Source organism: Centroberyx gerrardi, chromosome 16, assembly GCF_048128805.1.
Source record: "Centroberyx gerrardi isolate f3 chromosome 16, fCenGer3.hap1.cur.20231027, whole genome shotgun sequence".
Taxonomy (NCBI): domain Eukaryota; kingdom Metazoa; phylum Chordata; class Actinopteri; order Beryciformes; family Berycidae; genus Centroberyx; species Centroberyx gerrardi.
Window position 1 is genome coordinate 10,310,862 of NC_136012.1, and position 22,401 is coordinate 10,333,262.

The 22,401-nt window shown below is 43.1% G+C and overlaps 7 protein-coding genes across 7 annotated transcripts in view; all 7 read right to left on the minus strand.

Annotated features, from left to right (window-relative positions):
• LOC139912154 (protocadherin gamma-C5) overlaps positions 1-3,014 on the minus strand; it is a 76,701-nt gene extending 73,687 nt beyond the window's left edge. The window contains exon 1 of the mRNA XM_078289079.1: positions 621-3,014. Within this exon, the coding sequence (XP_078145205.1) occupies positions 621-3,005 (2,385 nt within the window). The 5' untranslated portion in view covers positions 3,006-3,014. The remainder of the gene's footprint in view (positions 1-620) is intronic.
• Positions 3,015-3,660: 646 nt separating this feature from the next.
• On the minus strand, positions 3,661-6,060 carry LOC144542440 (protocadherin gamma-A10-like). The gene is made up of 2 exons (XM_078289257.1): positions 5,732-6,060; positions 3,661-4,444 (listed from the first exon to the last, which is right to left on the minus strand). Exons 1-2 carry the CDS (start codon positions 6,058-6,060, stop codon positions 3,661-3,663), a joined length of 1,113 nt encoding a protein of 370 aa, XP_078145383.1.
• A 597-nt stretch (positions 6,061-6,657) lies between these two features.
• On the minus strand, positions 6,658-9,054 carry LOC144542441 (protocadherin gamma-A7-like). Its single transcript, XM_078289258.1, has 2 exons — positions 8,726-9,054; positions 6,658-7,441 (listed from the first exon to the last, which is right to left on the minus strand). The coding sequence occupies exons 1-2, from the start codon at positions 9,052-9,054 to the stop codon at positions 6,658-6,660; spliced, it is 1,113 nt and encodes a 370-aa protein (XP_078145384.1).
• Positions 9,055-9,705: 651 nt separating this feature from the next.
• LOC144542442 (putative protocadherin beta-18) lies at positions 9,706-12,108 on the minus strand. The gene is made up of 2 exons (XM_078289259.1): positions 11,780-12,108; positions 9,706-10,495 (listed from the first exon to the last, which is right to left on the minus strand). The coding sequence occupies exons 1-2, from the start codon at positions 12,106-12,108 to the stop codon at positions 9,706-9,708; spliced, it is 1,119 nt and encodes a 372-aa protein (XP_078145385.1).
• A 584-nt stretch (positions 12,109-12,692) lies between these two features.
• On the minus strand, positions 12,693-15,151 carry LOC144542443 (protocadherin gamma-A7-like). The gene is made up of 3 exons (XM_078289260.1): positions 14,816-15,151; positions 12,767-13,528; positions 12,693-12,722 (listed from the first exon to the last, which is right to left on the minus strand). Exons 1-3 carry the CDS (start codon positions 15,149-15,151, stop codon positions 12,693-12,695), a joined length of 1,128 nt encoding a protein of 375 aa, XP_078145386.1.
• Positions 15,152-15,854: 703 nt separating this feature from the next.
• On the minus strand, positions 15,855-18,272 carry LOC144542444 (protocadherin beta-16-like). Its single transcript, XM_078289261.1, has one exon. It carries the CDS (start codon positions 18,270-18,272, stop codon positions 15,855-15,857), a length of 2,418 nt encoding a protein of 805 aa, XP_078145387.1.
• Positions 18,273-18,547: 275 nt separating this feature from the next.
• Positions 18,548-21,573, minus strand: LOC144542445 (protocadherin beta-4-like). Its single transcript, XM_078289262.1, has 3 exons — positions 21,257-21,573; positions 19,189-19,975; positions 18,548-18,559 (listed from the first exon to the last, which is right to left on the minus strand). The coding sequence occupies exons 1-3, from the start codon at positions 21,571-21,573 to the stop codon at positions 18,548-18,550; spliced, it is 1,116 nt and encodes a 371-aa protein (XP_078145388.1).
• Between the last annotated feature and the right edge of the window lie 828 nt (positions 21,574-22,401).

Here is a 22,401-nt window from a genome sequence, read left to right on the forward strand (position 1 = left end):
GGTATGAAGCAAAAAATAGCCCATATTCCACAAATTGTTAATAAACGAATGTCAGTGATGCCTCTTCATGTATACCAATCCCTGTAGCGTAGACAATGCTCTCTACGCCTGTCTCTTCTTCTCTCTAATATGTCGACATGAGGAGGCGGGACTGCTGTTCTGTACTAAAACTGAAGCAGACTAGCCAACAGCGGCCCGCTGAGTTCAGAAAACAATACTACAAAACATTTGTTCCAAGCGGACTGAGTTCATGCGAAAGCAGAGGTTGTCGACAAGCTGGTGAAATAGTTTTATAAGGTTAAAAGTATATTGTAGCATATTTTATAAACCTTTATATACAAGCTCAAGATGTAGACAAAATATTTCACTAGTAAATAGAAAGAAAAGGAAATAGCGAGTTCATTAGTTCTCTTCAAAATTCACCAAGTAAGAAGACCGGCTTATCTGTAGTTAACTGAAATTTTATGGCCTGTATAAATACCCCTGTGTTGCTCTCCAGGGTCCTGAAATAGATACCGGTATGCAACCATTTCAAATGAAGCTGTTGCAGCAGCAACGTGCTTTCGATTTGGAGGCAAAGTAATGGGGAGGGTGTGTGTGTAATGTTACAGCTTTCTAACCTCTAGAGGAGAGTCTGGTTCATCCAGGATGCTCTTCTCACTCTGTATCCGCTGCATCGTCCCTGTAGAACTGGGGTCCATTATCAGCACGTTCTGACTACCGGCTCTGCCGAACTTACAGTCACTCTTTCTGGAGTCAGTCGTCCTGCACACCTCGTAATTGTACACGTGTGGGAGAGTCCCTGTCCCCAAAGTGTCTGAGTAACGTGGTGGATAATATGGAATCACCGGGAGACTGGAGTGATAGAGGATGCGAGACTGTCTCCATCTGTATATTTTCACTGATATAATCACAACCAAACACGTGATGAAGAGAAAGGACACTACAGCCAAAGCCAATACTAAGTAAAAAGTCAGGTTGTCATTGTACTCCTTGTCGTGTGTAAAGTCAGTGAACTCCGACAGCACTTCAGGGAAGCTGTCCGCCACCGCCACGTTAACATTGACTGTAGCTGAACGAGAGGGCTGCCCGTTGTCCTCCACTACAACAGTCAGCCTTTGTTTTACAGCATCTTTATCAGTGACTTGGCGGATAGTTCTTATTTCCCCATTCTGTAAGCCCACTTCAAACAGCGCCCTGTCTGTGGCTTTCTGCAGTTTATAGGAGAGCCAGGCATTCTGTCCAGAGTCCACATCAACAGCCACCACTTTAGTGACCAGATAGCCCACATCTGCTGAACGAGGCACCATTTCAGCCACCAGAGAGCCACCAGTCTGGACTGGGTACAGAACCTGAGGGGCGTTGTCGTTCTGGTCCTGGATCAGTATTTTCACAGTCACATTGCTACTGAGTGGAGGAGAGCCTCCATCCTGCGCTTTTACGCGGAACTGGAAATCCTTGATGTGCTCGTAGTCAAAAGAGCGCACTGCATGGATGACTCCACTATCAGCACTAACGGACACATATGAGGAGACGGCCACTCCGTTAACCGAGGAGTCCTCCAGTATGTAAGAAACGCGGGCATTCTGGTTCCAGTCAGCGTCTCTGGCTTTCACTGTGAATATAGAGAGGCCTGGTGTGTTGTTTTCTACAATGTAGGCCTCAGATGAGCTCCTCTCAAAGACAGGCGCGTTGTCATTCACATCTGAGATCTGTAAGGTGAGAGTGACGCTGCTGGAGAGGGAGGGCACTCCCTCATCAGAGCAAGTCACAGTGATATTATACTCAGAGGCTCTCTCTCGGTCTAAATCACTGTCTGTTAATAAGCTATAGAAATTATTGGCTGTAGACTTTAATAAGAATGGAATATTCTCATTTATTACACATTGGACTTTGCCATTTTCATCGGCGTCTGGATCTTGAACGTTAATTATTGTTACGACGGTATTCGTTTTGACATCTTCAAATACCACATTTGATTTAGACATTACCTTAATAAGCGGCTTATTATCATTCACATCCATAATATCAACTATTACTTTGCAGGAGTCTGTTAGTCCTCCATCATCACTTGCACGTAAATTTATTTGATAATTTCGGGCCTTTTCGTAGTCAATATTTCCAATCAACCTAACCTCGCCGCTCTCTTCATTAACCTCAAACATATGTCTGACATCATCTAAAGTATTCCTGATCGAATACGTTATTCTTCCATGGGATCCGTGATCGGCATCTGATGCGCTAACTGTAGTAACCACTGTACCTTCTGGAGAATTTTCTGCCACAGTGGCCTTGTACATTGGTTGTGTGAAAACGGGTGCATTATCATTGGCATCTAACACCGTGATGAGAATCAGCATCGTTCCTGACAACTGTGGTTCGCCTCCATCTACAGCCGTCAACACTAAAGATATATGTTCATTTTTCTCCCTATCTAGAGGTTTTTGTAAAATCATCTCAACATTTTTTGACCCATCTGCCTGATTGTGTAATTTGAGAGCAAAATTATCTGTTGGTTTAAGGAGGTAGTTTTGAAGACCATTAATTCCAACGTCTAAATCCACAGCTCTTTCCAAGTCAAATTTCGATCCGCTGACTGCAGACTCGCTTATTTTGAATTGAATTTCGCTTTTCTCAAAAGCGGGAGGATTATCATTAACGTCTATGATTTCAACTATTACGCCATAAAATTCAATTGGATTCTCTAAAATGATTTGAAAGTGCAAAGCGCAAGGCGTAGTCTGTCCGCAGAGCGCCTCTCTGTCTATTCTCTCTTTGATCAGGAGGGCTCCTCTGTCTTTTTTCAGCTCGATGTAATCTCTGCTATCACCAGAGTAGACACGAGCGTTACGTGATTTTAGTCTTTCCACATCTAAACCCAAATCCTGTGCTACATTTCCAACTAAAGATCCCCTTGACATCTCCTCGTTAATGGAGTAACTGACTTGCCCGAGCACTGAACTGAGAAAAATGACCGAGATAAACAACAGTACTTGCCGTCTCATTGTTCTCCGCGGTATTTTGTTAAAGGCAGGAAATAAATAGTTTTATTCCGTGAAGTAAATCGTGTTGGAATTATCTCCCTGGTATAAGAAAAAAATCAGCCCATAGTCCTCAACACACGAAGAAAACAATCGTCGCTCGACATTCGTTTGTAGTGTTCACTATAACCCAGACTGTGCTCTGAATCTATCCCTTTCACTCTCTAATATATCGAGATGGGGAGGTACTGCTGAAGATCTACTGTCAAACAGTAACTCACTGACCAACAGCGGCCCTAAGAGTCCAGAATACAAAACTACAGGAAATGTGTTAAAAAAAAGATCACTGGTGAACAGACCGAGAGGGAATTACACCGATTTTATCCTTTGTCAGTAAAAATTAACATCATGAAAAAAAGTTGCTTAAAATTAAAATAGATTGAAATTTTATACGAGTAAAAAATTATTTGATCATGATGTTTTCTCTCATGTTCTTGCAGCAAGCAGAACAACAATTGCATCTGCAGAGTAGTGAGTGAAAATAAATGGTTAAAACTGAATTGTCGCTGTCCAAGGTGCTAAAAGAGGTCGTAGGTGAATTATACTAACGGACAGCGATTACACAGGTAACATGCTAATAATATGTACGAAGCAATATAAATTAATAGCAAATGTACTATTACAGCTTTCTAACCTCTATAGGAGAGTCTGGTTCATCCAGGATGCTCTTCTCACTCTGTATCCGCTGCATCGTCCCTGTAGAACTGGGGTCCATTATCAGCACGTTCTGACTACCGGCTCTGGCGAACTTACAGTCACTCTTCCTGGAGTCAGTCGTCCTGCACACCTCGTAATTGTACACGTGTGGGAGAGTCCCTGTCCCCAAAGTGTCTGAGTAACGTGGTGGATAATATGGAATCACCGGGAGACTGGAGTGATAGAGGATGCGAGACTGTCTCCATCTGTATATTTTCACTGATATAATAACCACTAAACACGTGATGAAGAGAAAGGAAACTACAGCCAAAGCCAAGACTAAGTAAAAAGTCAGGTTGTCATTGTACTCCTTGTCGTGTGTAAAGTCAGTGAACTCCGACAGCACTTCAGGGAAGCTGTCCGCCACCGCCACGTTAACATTGACTGTAGCTGAACGAGAGGGCTGTCCGTTGTCCTCCACTACAACAGTCAGTCTTTGTTTCACAGCATCTTTATCAGTGACTTGGCGGATAGTTTTTATTTCCCCATTCTGTAAGCCCACTTCAAACAGCGCCCTGTCTGTGGCTTTCTGCAGTTTATAGGAGAGCCAGGCATTCTGTCCAGAGTCCACATCAACAGCCACCACTTTAGTGACCAGATAGCCCACATCTGCTGAACGAGGCACCATTTCAGCCACCAGAGAGCCACCGGTCTGGACTGGGTACAGAACCTGAGGGGCGTTGTCATTCTGGTCCTGGATCAGTATTTTCACAGTCACATTGCTACTGAGTGGAGGAGAGCCTCCATCCTGCGCTTTTACACGGAACTGGAAATCCTTGATCTGCTCGTAGTCAAAAGAGCGCACTGCATGGATGACTCCACTATCAGCACTAACGGACACATATGAGGAGACGGGCACTCCGTTAACCGAGGAGTCCTCCAGTATGTAAGAAACGCGGGCATTCTGGTTCCAGTCAGCGTCTCTGGCTTTCACTGTGAATATAGAGAGGCCTGGTGTGTTGTTTTCTACAATGTAGGCCTCATATGAGCTCCTCTCAAAGACAGGCGCGTTGTCATTCACATCTGAGATCTGTAAGGTGAGAGTGACGCTGCTGGAGAGGGAGGGCACTCCCTCATCAGAGCAACTCACACTGATATTATACGCAGAGGCTCTCTCTCTGTCCAAATCACTTTCTGTCATTAGGCTATAGAAATTGTTTGATGTCGACTTCAATACGAAAGGAATATTTCCATTTATAGAACACTGAAATTTACCATTTTCACCTGAGTCTGGGTCCTGAATGTTAATCATCGTCACAACAGTGTTGGGGTTTGCATCTTCAGATATAATAGTTGATTTAGACATTATTTTAATGGTTGGTTCATTATCATTAATATCAACAACTTCAACTATCACTTTAGAAGAATGTGTTAGTCCTCCGTCATCTCTGGCACGTAAATTGATCTGAAAATTTCGTTTCTTTTCATAATCAATTTGTCCAGTCAATCTAATCTCGCCATTTTCATGATTTACCTCAAACATATGTCTGACCTCATCTAAAGTATTCGTGATTGAATAAGTTATTTTACCATTTGAGCCATGGTCAGCATCTGACGCACTAACCGTAGTCACTACTGTGTCTTTCGCTGCATTTTCAGTCACAGTAGCTTTGTATACCGGCTGTGTAAAAACAGGGGCATTGTCATTGACATCCAACACTGTAATGAGAATCTGCATTGTTCCTGACATTTGGGGCTCTCCTCCATCTACGGCCGTTAAAACTAATGACATAAACTCATTTTTTTCTCTGTCAAGAGGTTTTTGTAAGATCATTTCCACATTTTTTGTCCCGTCTGCTTGGTTGTGCAATTTAAGTATGAAATTATCAGTTGGCTTAAGTAGGTAATTTTGGAGACTATTAGCACCAACATCTAAATCCATTGCTCTTTCTAAATCAAATGTCGCCCCGACAACTGCAGATTCGCTGATTTGGAATTTAATTTCGCCTTTCTCAAAAGATGGTGGATTATCGTTAATGTCTGTAATTTCAACTGTTACACTGTAGAATTCCATGGGATTCTCTAATATAATCTGAAAATGCAAAGCGCAAGGCGTCGTCTCACCGCATAACGTCTCTCTGTCTATTCTTTCTTTGATGAGGAGGACTCCTCTTTCGTTATTCAGCTCGATGTATTCTCTGCTGTCACCAGAATAGACACGAGCTTTACCTGACTTTAGTCTTTTGACATCTAAACCTAAATCCTGTGCGATGTTACCGACTATAGAGCCTTTCGCCATTTCCTCAGGAATCGAGTAGCTGACCTGCCCGAACACTGAGCTGAGAGAAAGGACCGAGATAAACAACAGTACTTGCCGTCTCATTGTTCGAAATTTTCTCAGCAAGGGCAAAAAACAAACTGGTTAGATCCCTCAGAGTAAAATATTATCATGAGTCAGCAGGTAATAGTAAAAAATAGGCCATATTCCACAAATTTTGACCAAAATAATGATGGTTATGTCCCTTCGTGTGTAGCGGGCTCTCTAGCGTCAACAATGTCCTCTCCCTCCGTCTCTTTCTCTTCCTAATATGTCGTGGTAAAGAGGCGGTACTGCTGTACAGCTGTACTAAAACTGCAGCAGATTAGCCAACAGCGACCCGCTGAGTTCAGAAAACAAAATGACCGAAAATATATTCAACACGGGTATAGTTCATATACAGTATATAATGCCACTAACAAAATACTTCAATGATTTATGAAGAAACAACGAATTCATGAGTTCCCTCTCAAATCCACCAAGCAAGATGACTAGTAGGTTTGTAGTTAACTGAAATGGTATTGCCTGTATAAATACCCTTGTTGCTCTCCAAGGTCCTGAAAAAGGTGAGGAACGATTTGATTTTAATGAAAGCTGGTGAAGCAGCATAATTCATTTGATTTGCATACAAAGCACAAGTAGTGGTGGAGGTGGGGTGTAATGTTACAGCATTCTAACCTCTAGTGGAGAGTCTGGTTCATCCAGGATGCTCTTCTCACTCTGTATCCGCTGCATCGTCCCTGTAGAACTGGGGTCCATTATCAGCACGTTCTGACTACCGGCTCTGCCGAACTTACAGTCACTCTTTCTGGAGTCAGTCGTCCTGCACACCTCGTAATTGTACACGTGTGGGAGAGTCCCTGTCCCCAAAGTGTCTGAGTAACGTGGTGGATAATATGGAATCACCGGGAGACTGGAGTGATAGAGGATGCGAGACTGTCTCCATCTGTATATTTTCACTGATATAATAACCACTAAACACGTGATGAAGAGAAAGGAAACTACAGCCAAAGCCAAGACTAAGTAAAAAGTCAGGTTGTCATTGTACTCCTTGTCGTGTGTAAAGTCAGTGAACTCCGACAGCACTTCAGGGAAGCTGTCCGCCACCGCCACGTTAACATTGACTGTAGCTGAACGAGAGGGCTGTCCGTTGTCCTCCACTACAACAGTCAGCCTTTGTTTCACAGCATCTTTATCAGTGACTTGGCGGATAGTTCTTATTTCCCCATTCTGTAAGCCCACTTCAAACAGCGCCCTGTCTGTGGCTTTCTGCAGTTTATAGGAGAGCCAGGCATTCTGTCCAGAGTCCACATCAACAGCCACCACTTTAGTGACCAGATAGCCCACATCTGCTGAACGAGGCACCATTTCAGCCACCAGAGAGCCACCGGTCTGGACTGGGTACAGAACCTGAGGGGCGTTGTCGTTCTGGTCCTGGATCAGTATTTTCACAGTCACATTGCTACTGAGTGGAGGAGAGCCTCCATCCTGCGCTTTTACACGGAACTGGAAATCCTTGATCTGCTCGTAGTCAAAAGAGCGCACTGCATGGATGACTCCACTATCAGCACTAACGGACACATATGAGGAGACGGGCACTCCGTTAACCGAGGAGTCCTCCAGTATGTAAGAAACACGGGCATTCTGGTTCCAGTCAGCGTCTCTGGCTTTCACTGTGAATATAGAGAGGCCTGGTGTGTTGTTTTCTACAATGTAGGCCTCATATGAGCTCCTCTCAAAGACAGGCGCGTTGTCATTCACATCTGAGATCTGTAAGGTGAGAGTGACGCTGCTGGAGAGGGAGGGCACTCCCTCATCAGAGCAAGTCACAGTAATATTATACTCAGAGGCTCTCTCTCGGTCCAGATCACTGTCTGTTACTATGCTATAGAAACTACTGGATGTAGATTTAATTGCAAATGGAATGTTTTCATTAATTACACAATGGACTTGGCCGTTAATTTCAGAATCAGGATCGTTTACACTCATTAAAGCTATGACTGTGCTATGAGGAGAATCCTCTTGTATCGAGCCCGATTTTGAGATCATATTTACAATAGGGCAATTGTCATTGACATCAATTATATCAATAATTACTTTACTCGAATCTGAGAGGCCACCTTGGTCTATTGCCTCTATATCGATATGATAATTTCTTGCTATTTCATAGTCTATTGGACCATCTAATATCACATCTCCTTCATCATTAATGTGAAATAGCGTTGAAACGGTGTCCATACCATTTCCGATGACGTAGGTCACCTCTCCATTTGAGCCTTTGTCTGAATCAGACGCACTCACTTTTGTAACGAGGGTTCCCATTAAGGAGTTTTCTGTAATACTTGCCTTATAAACTGGTTTGCTAAAAACAGGAGCGTTGTCATTAGCGTCTAACACAGTAACATGAATCTGCATTGTTCCTGACATTTGGGGTTCTCCTCCATCCACAGCCTTTAAAACTAATGATACGTGTTCTTGTTTTTCTCGGTCTAAAGGTTTCTGTAAAATCATTTCTACCTTTTTGCTTCCATCAGATTGACTATGTAATTTCAGCAAGAAATTATCACTGGGCGTAAGTATATAGCTTTGAAGACCATTCAGTCCTATATCAGGGTCAATTGCTTTCTCTAGCATGAATTTAGAACCGATCACTGCGGACTCGCTGATTTCAAATCTTCTCTCGTCCTTTTGGAACACAGGAGCGTTATCATTAATGTCTGTGATTTCGACAGTAATAGGGAATAATTCTAATGGGCTCTCTAAAGTAATTTGAAAATGTAAAGCGCAAGGTGTTGTCTGTCTGCAAAGGGCTTCGCGGTCTATTTTTTCTTTAATAAGGAGGACTCCTCTTTCTCTATTCAGCTCGATATATTGAGCACTGTCTCCTGTATAGATACGAGCTTTACCTGACTTTAGTCTTTTAACATCTAAACCCAAATCCTGTGCTATGTTACCGACTAAAGAGCCTTTCGCCATTTCCTCAGAAATGGAGTAGCTGACCTGCCCGAGCACCGAGCTGAGAGAGAGGACCGAGATAAACAACAGTACTTGCCGTCTCATTGTTCTGTCCGATATTTCTGTCGCACCACAACAAACGTTTCCTTCCGTTTTTCAATCAATGTTCCGTCCGATGTAAAGTCGAAATGTAACAGGAATATCAATTTAATCCACGAGTCTTGAACAAAATAATTCCAGCTTGAAATGTCCGTGTAAAACGTTGGCTGTAACCTGGAATGTGTATTCTGCGTCTGACTGTCCCTCTCTCACTAATATACCGAGATAACAGAGGAGGTTCTGGTACAAAACTGATTTAAAACTGCAACACACTGGCCAACAGCGGCCCGTTGAGTTCAGAGTAGGAAACTACATGAGAAAAAACATGAATCGTGATGTTTTAGCCGAACATTTGTTAGTACTTTTATGGAAAGTGTAAAGAATTAACTACCCAACTAAAGAAAACTGGACGTGTTTTACAAGTAGTCGAACGAAGAGAAATGTTTAACACAAACATGGATTAAGTCAGATTTTGCCCTAATGAAGAGAGAGAGAAAGAGAGAGAGAAAGAGAGAGAGAGAGAGAGAGAGAGAGAGAGAGAGAGAGAGAGAGAGAGAGAGAGAGAGACATGACGAGAACCCATGCTTCAGTTGTCGCTGTCCAAGGTGCTGAAGCTATATTGCCCGTGAACGACGATTTCAAAAATGTTTTTTATTATCAAAATGTGAACATTCTAACCTCTAGAGGAGAGTCTGGTTCATCCAGGATGCTCTTCTCACTCTGTATCCGCTGCATCGTCCCTGTAGAACTGGGGTCCATTATCAGCACGTTCTGACTACCGGTTCTGCCGAACTTACAGTCACTCTTTCTGGAGTCAGTCGTCCGGCACACCTCGTAATTGTACACGTGTGGGAGAGTCCCTGTCCCCAAAGTGTCTGAGTAACGTGGTGGATAATATGGAATCACCGGGAGACTGGAGTGATAGAGGATGCGAGACTGTCTCCATCTGTATATTTTCACTGATATAATAACCACTAAACACGTGATGAAGAGAAAGGAAACTACAGCCAAAGCCAAGACTAAGTAAAAAGTCAGGTTGTCATTGTACTCCTTGTCGTGTGTAAAGTCAGTGAACTCCGACAGCACTTCAGGGAAGCTGTCCGCCACCGCCACGTTAACATTGACTGTAGCTGAACGAGAGGGCTGCCCGTTGTCCTCCACTACAACAGCCAGCCTTTGTTTCACAGCATCTTTATCAGTGACTTGGCGGATAGTTCTTATTTCCCCATTCTGTAAGCCCACTTCAAACAGCGCCCTGTCTGTGGCTTTCTGCAGTTTATAGGAGAGCCAGGCATTCTGTCCAGAGTCCACATCAACAGCCACCACTTTAGTGACTAGATAGCCCACATCTGCTGAACGAGGCACCATTTCAGCCACCAGAGAGCCACCAGACTGGACTGGGTACAGAACCTGAGGGGCGTTGTCGTTCTGGTCCTGGATCAGTATTCTCACAGTCGCATTGCTACTGAGTGGAGGAGAGCCTCCATCCTGCGCTTTGACTCGGAACTGGAAATCCTTGATCTGCTCGTAGTCAAAAGAGCGCACTGCATGGATGACTCCACTATCAGCACTAACGGACACATATGAGGAGACGGGCACTCCGTTAACCGAGGAGTCCTCCAGTATGTAAGAAACACGGGCATTCTGGTTCCAGTCAACGTCTCTGGCTTTCACTGTGAATATAGAGAGGCCTGGTGTGTTGTTTTCTACAATGTAGGCCTCATACGAGCTCCTCTCAAAGACAGGCGCGTTGTCATTCACATCTGAGATCTGTAAGGTGAGAGTGACGCTGCTGGAGAGGGAGGGCACTCCCTCATCAGAGCAACTCACAGTGATATTATACTCAGAGGCTTTCTCTCTGTCTAAATCACTGTCTGTCACTAGGCTATAAAAATTACTTGATGTAGATTTAATTGTAAATGGTATATTTCTATTAATTACACATTGGACTTTACCATTACTTTCAGAATCAGGATCGTTGACACTCATCATAGCTATCACTGTATTAGAAAGGGAATCCTCTTGTATAACATTTGATGTCGAAATCATATTTATAATGGGACTATTGTCATTAATGTCACTTATATCAATGACCACTTTGCTTGAATCAGAGAGACCTCCTCGGTCAATCGCCTCTATATCAAGCTGATAGGTTTTAGCTTTTTCATAATCGACTGGCCCATCTAATATAAGATCACCTTCGTCAGTAATGTGAAAAAGCTTTGAAACAGTATCCATGCCATTTCCGATGACGTAGGTCACCTCTCCATTTGAGCCTTTGTCTGCATCAGATGCACTCACTTTCGTAACGAGGGTTCCTCTTAAGGAGTTTTCTGTAACACTTGCCTTGTAAACGCTTTTCGTAAAAACAGGAGCGTTGTCATTAGCGTCTAACACAGTAACATGAATCTGCATTGTCCCAGACCTTTGCGGTTCCCCACCATCCACAGCCGTTAACAATAATGATATATGCTCCTGTTTCTCTCTATCCAACGGTTTCTGCAAAATCATTTCTACCTTTTTACTCCCATCAGGATGACTATGCAGTTTAAGCATAAAATTATCACTCGGCTTAAGTGTATAGCTTTGAAGACCATTCAGTCCTATATCAGGGTCAATCGCTTTCTCTAGCATGAATTTAGAACCGATCACTGCGGACTCGCTGATTTCAAATCTTCTCTCGTCCTTTTGGAACACAGGAGCGTTATCATTAATGTCTGTGATTTCGACAGTAATAGGGAATAATTCCATCGGGCTCTCTAAGGCAATCTGGAAATGCAAAGCGCAAGGAGTTGTCTGTCCGCAGAGCGCTTCGCGATCTATTTTTTCTTTGATAAGGAGGACTCCTCTTTCTCTATTCAGCTCGATATATTGAGCACTGTCTCCTGTATAGATACGAGCTTTACCTGACTTTAGTCTTTTAACATCTAAACCCAAATCCTGTGCTATATTACCGACTAAAGAGCCTTTCGCCATTTTCTCAGGAATGGAGTAGCTGACCTGCCCGAGCACCGAGCTGAGAGAGAGGATCGAGATAAACAACAGTACTTGCCGTCTCATTGTTCTGTCCGATATTTCTGTCGCACCACAACAAACGTGTTTCCTTCCGTTTTACAATCAAAGTTCCGTCAAATGTCAATTCGAAATGTAACAGTAATATCAATTTAATCCACAAGTCTTGAACAAAATAATTCCAGCTTGAAATGTCCGTGGAAAGCGTTGGCTGTAACCGGGAATGTGCATTCTGCGTCTGACTGTCCCTCTCTCACTAATATACCGAGATGACAGAGGAGGTTCTGGTACAAAACTGATTTAAAACTGCAACACACTGGCCAACAGCGGCCCGTTGAGTTCAGAGTAGGAAACTACATGAGAAAAAAACATGAATCGTGATGTTTTAGGCGAACATTTGTTAGTACTTTTATGGAAAGTGTAAAAAATTAACTACCCAACTAAAGAAAATTGGACGTGTTTTACAAGTAGTCGAACGAAGAGAAATATTTAACACAAAAACATTGTTTTCCCTGTGGATTAAGTCAGATTTTGCCCTAATGAAGAGAGAGAGAGAGAGAGCGAGAGAGAGAGAGAGAGAGAGAGAGAGAGAGAGAGAGAGAGAAGAGAGAGACATGACGAGAACCAATGCTTCAGTTGTCGCTGTCCACGGTGCTGAAGCTCTATTGCCCGTGAATGACGATTTTAAATATGTGAACATTCTAACCTCTATTGGAGAATCTGGTTCATCCAGGATGCTCTTCTCACTCTGTATCCGCTGCATCGTCCCTGTAGAACTGGGGTCCATTATCAGCACGTTCTGACTACCGGCTCTGCCGAACTTACAGTCACTCTTTCTGGAGTCAGTCGTCCTGCACACCTCGTAATTGTACACGTGTGGGAGAGTCCCTGTCCCCAAAGTGTCTGAGTAACGTGGTGGATAATACGGAATTACCGGGAGACTGGAGTGATAGAGGACGCGAGACTGTCTCCATCTGTATATTTTCACTGATATAATAATCACTAAACACGTGATAAATAGAAAGGAAACTACAGCCAAAGCCAAGACTAAGTAAAAAGTCAGGTTGTCATTGTACTCCTTGTCGTGTGTAAAGTCAGTGAACTCCGACAGCACTTCAGGGAAGCTGTCCGCCACCGCCACATTAACATTGACTGTAGCTGAACGAGAGGGCTGCCCGTTGTCCTCCACTACAACAGTCAGCCTTTGTTTCACAGCATCTTTATCAGTGACTTGGCGGATAGTTCTTATTTCCCCATTCTGTAAGCCCACTTCAAACAGCGCCCTGTCTGTGGCCTTTTGCAGTTTATAGGAGAGCCAGGCATTCTGTCCAGAGTCCACATCAACAGCCACCACTTTAGTGACCAGATAGCCCACATCTGCTGAACGAGGCACCATTTCAGCCACCAGAGAGCCACCAGTCTGGACTGGGTACAGAACCTGAGGGGCGTTGTCGTTCTGGTCCTGGATGTTTAATTTCACAGTCACATTGCTACTGAGTGGAGGAGAGCCTCCATCCTGCGCTTTGATCCGGAACTGGAAATCCTTGATCTGCTCGTAGTCAAAAGAGCGCACTGCATGGATGACTCCACTATCAGCACTAACGGACACATATGAGGAGACGGCCACTCCGTTAACCGAGGAGTCCTCCAGTATGTAAGAAACACGGGCATTCTGGTTCCAGTCAGCGTCTCTGGCTTTCACTGTGAATATAGAGAGGCCTGGTGTGTTGTTTTCTACAATGTAGGCCTCATATGAGCTCCTCTCAAAGACAGGCGCGTTGTCATTCACATCTGAGATCTGTAAGGTGAGAGTGACGCTGCTGGAGAGGGAGGGCACTCCCTCATCAGAGCAGGTCACACTGATATTATATTGGGAAGCCACTTCCCTGTCCAAAGCTACCTCTGTAACTAAACTATAGAATCCGTTTAATGTAGCCTTTATTTTAAACGGGATGTTATCATTTATACTACAGTCCACCTCTCCATTATTCTCAGAGTCCGGGTCATTTACGCTTATCATTGCTATTACCGTATTCGGAGGAGAGTCCTCTAAAAGGGAGTGCGACTTGGAGAGTATATTTAATTGTGGATTATTATCATTTACGTCAATTACATCAACTGTGATCTTACTAGAATCAGAGAGTCCTCCATTGTCTACAGCTTCAATATCTATTTGGTAGAGCTTAGCTTTCTCATAATCTATTTCACCGATCAAAATAACCTCACCAGTTTTCCTATCGATCTGAAATAGGTCGGATAAACGGCGCTTGCTATTGGAAATTACATATGATACTTCTCCGTTAGAGCCTTTGTCTTTGTCAAATGCATTAACAGTCGTTACGCTTGTTCCCCTCGGTGAATTCTCGGTTATTGTTGCCTTGTATACTGGTTTCGTGAAAACGGGTGCATTGTCATTCACATCTAACACATTGACATATATCTGCATTGTCCCTGACATCTGTGGCTCTCCTCCATCCATAGCAGTTAACAACAGTGGTATTTGCTCCTGGTTCTCTCTATCTAGAGCCTTCTGTAGAACCATTTCTACCTTTTTGCTTCCGTCTACTTGATTCTCTAGTTTCAATACAAAGTTATCTGTTGGATTAAGCGAGTAGCTTTGGAGGTTATTTAAACCAATGTCAGCATCGATGGCTTTCTCTAATACGAATTTAGACCCAATAACGGCTGACTCGCTTATTTCAAAACGCTTCTCGCTAGATGCAAAGCTGGGGGCGTTGTCGTTTATGTCTGTGATTTCTACTGTAATGCGAAACATTTCCATTGGATTTTCCATAATTATCTGAAAATGTAAGGCACAAGGCGTCGTTTCCCCACACAACGTTTCTCTGTCTATTCTCTCTTTGATGAGGAGGACTCCTCTTTCTTTATTCAGCTCGATGTATTCTGCGGTGTCTCCCGAATGAATACGAGCTTTACCCGATTTCAGCCTTTTCAAATCTAAACCTAAATCCTGTGCAATACTACCGACTAAAGATCCCTTCGCCATTTCCTCAGGAATGGAGTAGCTGACCTGCCCGAGCACTGAACTGAGAGAGAGGACCGAGATGAACAACAGTACTTGCCGTCTCATTGTTATGTCAGGAAATTCCTCCTGTGTCATTTCAACAAAATTGTAATCCACACGACATTAAAAAAAATCCCATTTGATCTCAAAGAAATATGTTCAACCAAAAATGGCAGCTTGTCGTCTCCGTGATCAGTATTCTTTATATCCCGGACAGGCTTTCTGCGTCTGCTTTATTGTCTATCGAAAGCTAAGGGGAGGTACAGTTGCCAGTCCTGCCTGAGACTGCCACACACTGGCCAATAGCGGCCCTTTCTGTTCAATACACTGAACTACAAAAAGCAGTGGAAGAGGAAGATGAAATGACTTCTGGAAAAAGTAACTTAATAGTAAAACGCTGATGAAGACAATCTCGGCCTATGTGTGTCATATGACTGGATAACAATCACCAAAATATGAGAGTTGATAAAAAAAATGTAATACCAAAAATGTCAGTCTCATAAAAATGATGAATATTAGATGGCCAGTGCGATAAGATACTAATTTACTTAATTGGAGATGAAAGTACCCTCATTAATAGAAAATCCCAAATTTTAAACGTGTTGATATAATCCAACTAACTCGTGAGCTCGAAGACACACCTTCACAAAAATAACTAGTTTTTAATGTGTCTCAATTCCTGTAATTACAATGAATCATACTTTATATTACACCAAAAAGGTACATGACAGTAAAAATATTATCATTTTGTGAAAGTACAATTTCATTATCAGTATGACATTCTAACCTCTAGAGGAGAGTCTGGTTCATCCAGGATGCTCTTCTCACTCTGTATCCGCTGCATCGTCCCTGTAGAACTGGGGTCCATTATCAGCACGTTCTGACTACCGGCTCTGCCGAACTTACAGTCACTCTTTCTGGAGTCAGTCGTCCTGCACACCTCGTAATTGTACACGTGTGGGAGAGTTCCTGTCCCCAAAGTGTCTGAGTAACGTGGTGGATAATATGGAATCACCGGGAGATTGGAGTGATAGAGGATGCGAGACTGTCTCCATCTGTATATTTTCACTGATATAATAACCACTAAACACGTGATAAAGAGAAAGGAAACTACAGCCAAAGCCAAGACTAAGTAAAAAGTCAGGTTGTCATTGTACTCCTTGTCGTGTGTAAAGTCAGTGAACTCCGACAGCACTTCAGGGAAGCTGTCCGCCACCGCCACGTTAACATTGACTGTAGCTGAACGAGAGGGCTGCCCGTTGTCCTCCACTACAACAGTCAGCCTTTGTTTCACAGCATCTTTATCAGTGACTTGGCGGATAGTTCTTATTTCCCCATTCTGTAAGCCCACTTCAAACAGCGCCCTGTCTGTGGCTTTCTGCAGTTTATAGGAGAGCCAGGCATTCTGTCCAGAGTCCACATCAACAGCCACCACTTTAGTGACCAGATAGCCCACATCTGCTGAACGAGGTACCATTTCAGCCACCAGAGAGCCGCCAGTCTGGACTGGGTACAGAACCTGAGGGGCGTTGTCATTCTGGTCCTGGATCATTATTTTCACAGTCACATTGCTACTGAGTGGAGGAGAGCCTCCATCCTGCGCTTTGATCCGGAACTGGAAATCCTTGATCTGCTCGTAGTCAAAAGAGCGCACTGCATGGATGACTCCACTATCAGCACTAACGGACACATATGAGGAGACGGCCACTCCGTTAACCGAGGAGTCCTCCAGTATGTAAGAAACACGGGCATTCTGGTTCCAATCAGCGTCTCTGGCTTTCACTGTGAATATAGAGAGGCCTGGTGTGTTGTTTTCTACAATGTAGGCCTCATATGAGCTCCTCTCAAAGACAGGCGCGTTGTCATTCACATCTGAGATCTGTAAGGTGAGAGTGACGCTGCTGGAGAGGGAGGGCACTCCCTCATCAGAGCAAGTCACAGTGATGTTATACTCGGAGGCTCTCTCTCTGTCCAAATCACTGTCTGTTATTAGGCTATAGAAATTATTTGATGTCGACATTATGGTTAAAGGAGTATTGTCGTTAATAAAACAATGGACTTTGCCGTTTTCATTTGAATCTGGGTCTTGTACGTTCATCATTGTTACAACGGTATTCGGCTTAGAGTCCTCAGATATCACGTTTGATTTGGACATTATACTAATGGTAGGTTTGTTGTCATTCATATCCACCACGTCAACTATGACTTTACAAGAATCTGTAAGTCCACCGTCATCACTTGCACGTAAATTTATGTGGTAATTACGTGCATTTTCATAGTCAATATTTCCAATCAATATAATTTCGCCACTGTCTTCGTTTACCTCAAACAGTCCATGGGCATGATCTAAAATATTTGATATTGAATATTTTATTCTACCATTCGTTCCATGATCTGCATCTGATGCACTAACACTGGTGACAACTGTCCCTTGTGGGGCATTTTCAATAACGGTGGCTTTGTAGTTGGGCTGTGAAAAAACAGGCGCGTTATCATTGGCATCTAACACTGTGATGAGAATCTGCATTGTTCCTGACATCTGCGGGTCTCCTCCATCTACAGCCGTTAAAACTAAAGATATGAGCTCTTGTTTCTCCCTATCGAGAGGGTTTTGCAAAACCATTTCAACCTTTGTTGTTCCATCGGCTTGACTGTACAGTTTAAGTGCAAAATTATCGGTTGGCTTAAGCTCGTAGTTTTGAAGACCATTTTTGCCGACATCAAGATCAATTGCCCTATCTAAAACAAATTTTGCTCCACTCACAGCGGATTCACTGATTTTAAAATTGACTTCATTTTTTTCAAAAGATGGAGGGTTATCATTGATGTCTGTAATCTCAACTGTGATACTGTAAAATTCCATAGGATTTTCCAAAATAATCTGAAAATGTAAAGCACAAGGCGTTGTCTGTCTGCAAATCGCCTCCCTGTCTATTCTCTCTTTGATAAGGAGGAATCCTCTGTCTTTATTTAGCTCGATGTATTCCGCACTGTCTCCTGTATAAATACGAGCTTTACCTGATTTCAATCGTTTAATATCCAAACCTAAATCCTGAGGTATGTTACCGACTAAAGAGCCTTTCGCCATTTCCTCAGGAATGGAGTAGCTGACCTGCCCGAGCACTGAACTGAGAGAGAGAACCGAGAAAAACAACAGTACTTGCCGTCTCATTGTTATGTCCGACATTTCCCACGCGAAACTTAATAAAAGGAGTTATATTCCAAAATGGTCAGATATTTTTGATCCCTTAGATTAAAAAACAAAATATGAAAGGACGTAGTTCCATAATCGACAACATTGGTACAAAATGAACGTCAGCGCTGTCCTCGTTTTAGTGCACTCTGAGATACTGACGGCGTCTGCCTTTCTCTATCAAGAGAATGGGGGAGGTTTGTCTTTGAATCTGCAATGAAACATCAACACACTGGCCAACAGCGGCCCTAAGAGTACAATGTATTGAACTACAGAAAACTCTGGGAGAGAAGAAAACTGTAAACGGGAATATATAATTTATCTTATGGACTAGGAGAAATAGCGATCAAATAGTTGAAGCTTTTCAGGTTGTAATGTGCTTACATAACAAATTAGAAAGAACTTACTTTGTATTGTTATATACCTTTATGAAACAGAGGAAATGAAAATTGGAGTTCTTGTGATATGCAGGCTAACAAAAACATGGAGCGTTGTCCAAAGAAAAATGAAAATGGGGGCCATCAACATGCAAACCCTTGAAAACATGTAAAGGTTATCAAAAAGATGTTTAAGAAGATACACACACACAAAAAAAGAAAAAAGGTTGAGTTGCCCAATTCATAATGTAAAAAATTCTATATGTTCATCTATCACGCCACCTCTAAATATTGATACAGCCGACCCCCCCCCCCCCCCCCACCCCCCACCACACACACACACACACACACAAACACGAGTCATCAACAAAAGTATCTTGGCAATGGAGAACATACAGTATGTTGATGCGGCAAAGCACTGTCGCTGTCCACGGTACTGATTTGTGCCTGAAGATAAAGAGCGCCTGTTTACCAATTATTAAGCCATAGACATGCAAACAATTTACAACTGAACCAAACGCCAAATAACCAACCTCTAGAGGAGAGTCTGGTTCATCCAGGATGTTCTTCTCACTCTGTATCCGCTGCATCGTCCCTGTAGAACTGGGGTCCATTATCAGCACGTTCTGACTACCGGCTCCGCCGAACTTACAGTCACTCTTTCTGGAGTCAGTCGTCCTGCACACCTCGTAATTGTACACATGTGGGAGAGTCCCTGTCCCCAAAGTGTCTGAGTAACGTGGTGGATAATATGGAATCACCGGGAGACTGGAGTGATAGAGGATGCGAGACTGTCTCCATCTGTATATTTTCACTGATATAATAACCACTAAACACGTGATGAAGAGAAAGGAAACTACAGCCAAAGCCAAGACTAAGTAAAAAGTCAGGTTGTCATTGTACTCCTTGTCGTGTGTAAAGTCAGTGAACTCCGACAGCACTTCAGGGAAGCTGTCCGCCACCGCCACGTTAACATTGACTGTAGCTGAACGAGAGGGCTGCCCGTTGTCCTCCACTACAACAGCCAGCCTTTGTTTCACAGCATCTTTATCAGTGACTTGGCGGATAGTTCTTATTTCCCCATTCTGTAAGCCCACTTCAAACAGCGCCCTGTCTGTGGCTTTCTGCAGTTTATAGGAGAGCCAGGCATTCTGTCCAGAGTCCACATCAACAGCCACCACTTTAGTGACTAGATATCCCATATCTGCTGAACGAGGCACCATTTCAGCCACCAGAGAACCACCAGTCTGGACTGGGTACAGAACCTGAGGGGCGTTGTCATTCTGGTCCTGGATCAGTATTTTCACAGTCACATTGCTACTGAGTGGAGGAGAGCCTCCATCCTGCGCTTTGACGCGAAACTGGAAATCCTTGATCTGCTCGTAGTCAAAAGAGCGCACTGCATGGATGACTCCACTATCAGCACTAACGGACACATATGAGGAGACGGGCACTCCGTTAACCGAGGAGTCCTCCAGTATGTAAGAAACACGGGCATTCTGGTTCCAATCAGCGTCTCTGGCTTTCACTGTGAATACAGAGAGGCCTGGTGTGTTGTTTTCTACAATGTAGGCCTCATATGAGCTCCTCTCAAAGACAGGCGCGTTGTCATTAACATCTGAGATCTGTAAGGTGAGAGTGACGCTGCTGGAGAGGGAGGGCACTCCCTCATCAGAGCAGGTCACAGTGATATTATATTGGGAAGCGACCTCCCGGTCCAAAGCTATCTCTGTAACTAAACTATAAAATCCATTTAATGCAGTTTCTATTTTAAACGGGATGTTATCATTTATGCGGCACTGTACCTCTCCATTATTCTCAGAGTCCGGATCATTCACACTTAACATAGCGATTACAGTGTTTGGAGGTGAGTCCTCTAATATAGACTCTGATTTAGAAACTATGTTCATCTGAGGGCTATTATCATTAATATCAATAACATCAACTATTACCTTAGTGGAATCAGAGAGTCCTCCATTGTCTACAGCTTCAATATCTATTTGATAGTGCTTCGCTTTTTCATAATCTATTTGACCGAGTAGGATAATCTCACCACTTTTTCTATCGATTTGAAACAGTTCTGATAAAAGACGTTTGCTGCTAGAAATCAGATATGATACTGCTCCATTTGAGCCGATGTCGTCATCAGATGCACTAACAATAGTTATGCTGGTTCCCTTAGGAGAATTTTCAATTATTTTTGCTTTGTACAGTGGTTTAGTGAAACTAGGGGCATTGTCATTCGCGTCTAACACGTTGACATATATCTGCATTGTCCCTGACATCTGCGGCTCTCCTCCGTCCATTGCAGTTAACACTAGCGATATCTGTTCATGCTTTTCTCGATCTAGGGACTTCTGCAGAACCATTTCTACCTTTTTACTTCCGTCTGCCTGATTTTCTAGTTTCAAAACAAAGTTGTCAGTGGGTCTAAGCGAGTAGCTTTGTAGGCCATTTAACCCAATGTCGGAATCAATTGCTTTCTCTAATACGAATTTAGATCCTATAACAGCAGACTCGCTAATTTCAAAACGTTTTTCAGCGTTTGTAAAACTGGGAGTATTATCGTTTATGTCTGTGATTTCTACGGTTACACGGAACAATTCCATTGGATTTTCCAGAATTATCTGGAAATGTAACGCACAAGGCGTCGTCTCTCCACATAACGCCTCTCTGTCTATCCTGTCTTTGATAAGGAGGACTCCCCTTTCTTTATTCAGCTCGATGTATTCTGCACTGTCTCCTGTATAGACACGGGCTTTACCTGATTTCAGCCTTTTTAAATCTAACCCTAAATCCTGTGCTATGTTACCAACTAAAGAGCCTTTCGCCATTTCCTCAGGAATGGAGTAGCTGACCTGTCCGAGCACCGAGCTGAGAGAGAGGACCGAGATAAACAACAGTACTTGCCGTCTCATTGTTCTGTCCGATATTTCTTCCTGCACCACTGAAAGAAAACTATTATCCACGATGCAGTTAATACTTAATTCGATTCGCAGGGAGATAACAAAAATCACCCACAATCCACATATAGGGAACAAAAGAATGTTTCCAGCTTTCCCCTTCTTCAGTGTTCTCTGTGAGCGGACTGCGTTCTGCCTCTCTCTTATTCTCTCCAATATATCGACATGATGGGGGAGGACCTACTAAACCTCTATAATACAATGTCAACACGCTGTCCAACAGCGGCCCTTTGAGTTCAAAATAAAAACTACAGCAAATAATGTCAAAACAAACCGAGTTTGTGCAAAGTCACACTGGCTATCAAGTGGGATTAAAATTAGAGCAAATTTGGACATTAATTCAGCACATTATAATTTCCAAAAAGTATACTTTGATAATATTGCGTTCAGATGGATCAGCAACACTTTTGAATGCTGGAAATAGAAAAGCAATGTGTTAATGAATTACACTCCAAAACTAGTGCCAGACAGGAAGCCAAGAACGTCAGAGACCGAAAAATGAAAACACAATACAAATGGATGTACAGGACTTGGTAGCCTACATTGTCGCTCTCCGAGGTGCTGAAAAGACAAGCGTGGAGTCGCCTTAGATCAGGGGTCTCAAATCATGTGCCATGGAGGGCCGAGAAAATACAGGTTTTCGTTCCAACCAAAGACTGCGACTAGTTATTTCACTTAATGTCTTCTGTGGTTGAAGGTGTGCAGTGAAATTACCTGGTGTAGTGTTTGATTGGAATGAAAACCTGAATACACTTGGTCTTCCGTGGCACATGGTTTGAGACG

Excerpts from the sequence above, each read along its gene's own strand:
- LOC144542440 (XM_078289257.1), bottom strand. The coding sequence starts at position 6,060 with ATGAGACGGCAAGTACTGTTGTTTATCTCGGTCCTTTCTCTCAGCTCA. Across the intron at positions 4,445-5,731 it reads ATGGAATTCTACAGTGTAAC|AATACTGATCCAGGACCAGA; the intron begins AGTTGAAATTAC and ends TGTGACTGTGAA.
- LOC144542441 (XM_078289258.1), bottom strand. The coding sequence starts at position 9,054 with ATGAGACGGCAAGTACTGTTGTTTATCTCGGTCCTCTCTCTCAGCTCG. Across the intron at positions 7,442-8,725 it reads TTAGAATTATTCCCTATTAC|AATACTGATCCAGGACCAGA; the intron begins TGTCGAAATCAC and ends TGTGACTGTGAA.
- LOC144542442 (XM_078289259.1), bottom strand. The coding sequence starts at position 12,108 with ATGAGACGGCAAGTACTGTTGTTTATCTCGATCCTCTCTCTCAGCTCG. Across the intron at positions 10,496-11,779 it reads ATGGAATTATTCCCTATTAC|AATACTGATCCAGGACCAGA; the intron begins TGTCGAAATCAC and ends TGCGACTGTGAG.
- LOC144542443 (XM_078289260.1), bottom strand. The coding sequence starts at position 15,151 with ATGAGACGGCAAGTACTGTTGTTCATCTCGGTCCTCTCTCTCAGTTCA. Across the intron at positions 13,529-14,815 it reads TGTTTCGCATTACAGTAGAA|ATCCAGGACCAGAACGACAA; the intron begins ATCACAGACATA and ends GTGAAATTAAAC. Across the intron at positions 12,723-12,766 it reads AACCAGATTCTCCAATAGAG|AGCTTCAGCACCGTGGACAG; the intron begins GTTAGAATGTTC and ends CACGGGCAATAG.
- LOC144542444 (XM_078289261.1), bottom strand. The coding sequence starts at position 18,272 with ATGTCGGACATAACAATGAGACGGCAAGTACTGTTGTTTTTCTCGGTT.
- LOC144542445 (XM_078289262.1), bottom strand. The coding sequence starts at position 21,573 with ATGAGACGGCAAGTACTGTTGTTTATCTCGGTCCTCTCTCTCAGCTCG. Across the intron at positions 19,976-21,256 it reads CTGGAAAATCCAATGGAATT|TAGCAATGTGACTGTGAAAA; the intron begins GTTCCGTGTAAC and ends TCCTCCACTCAG.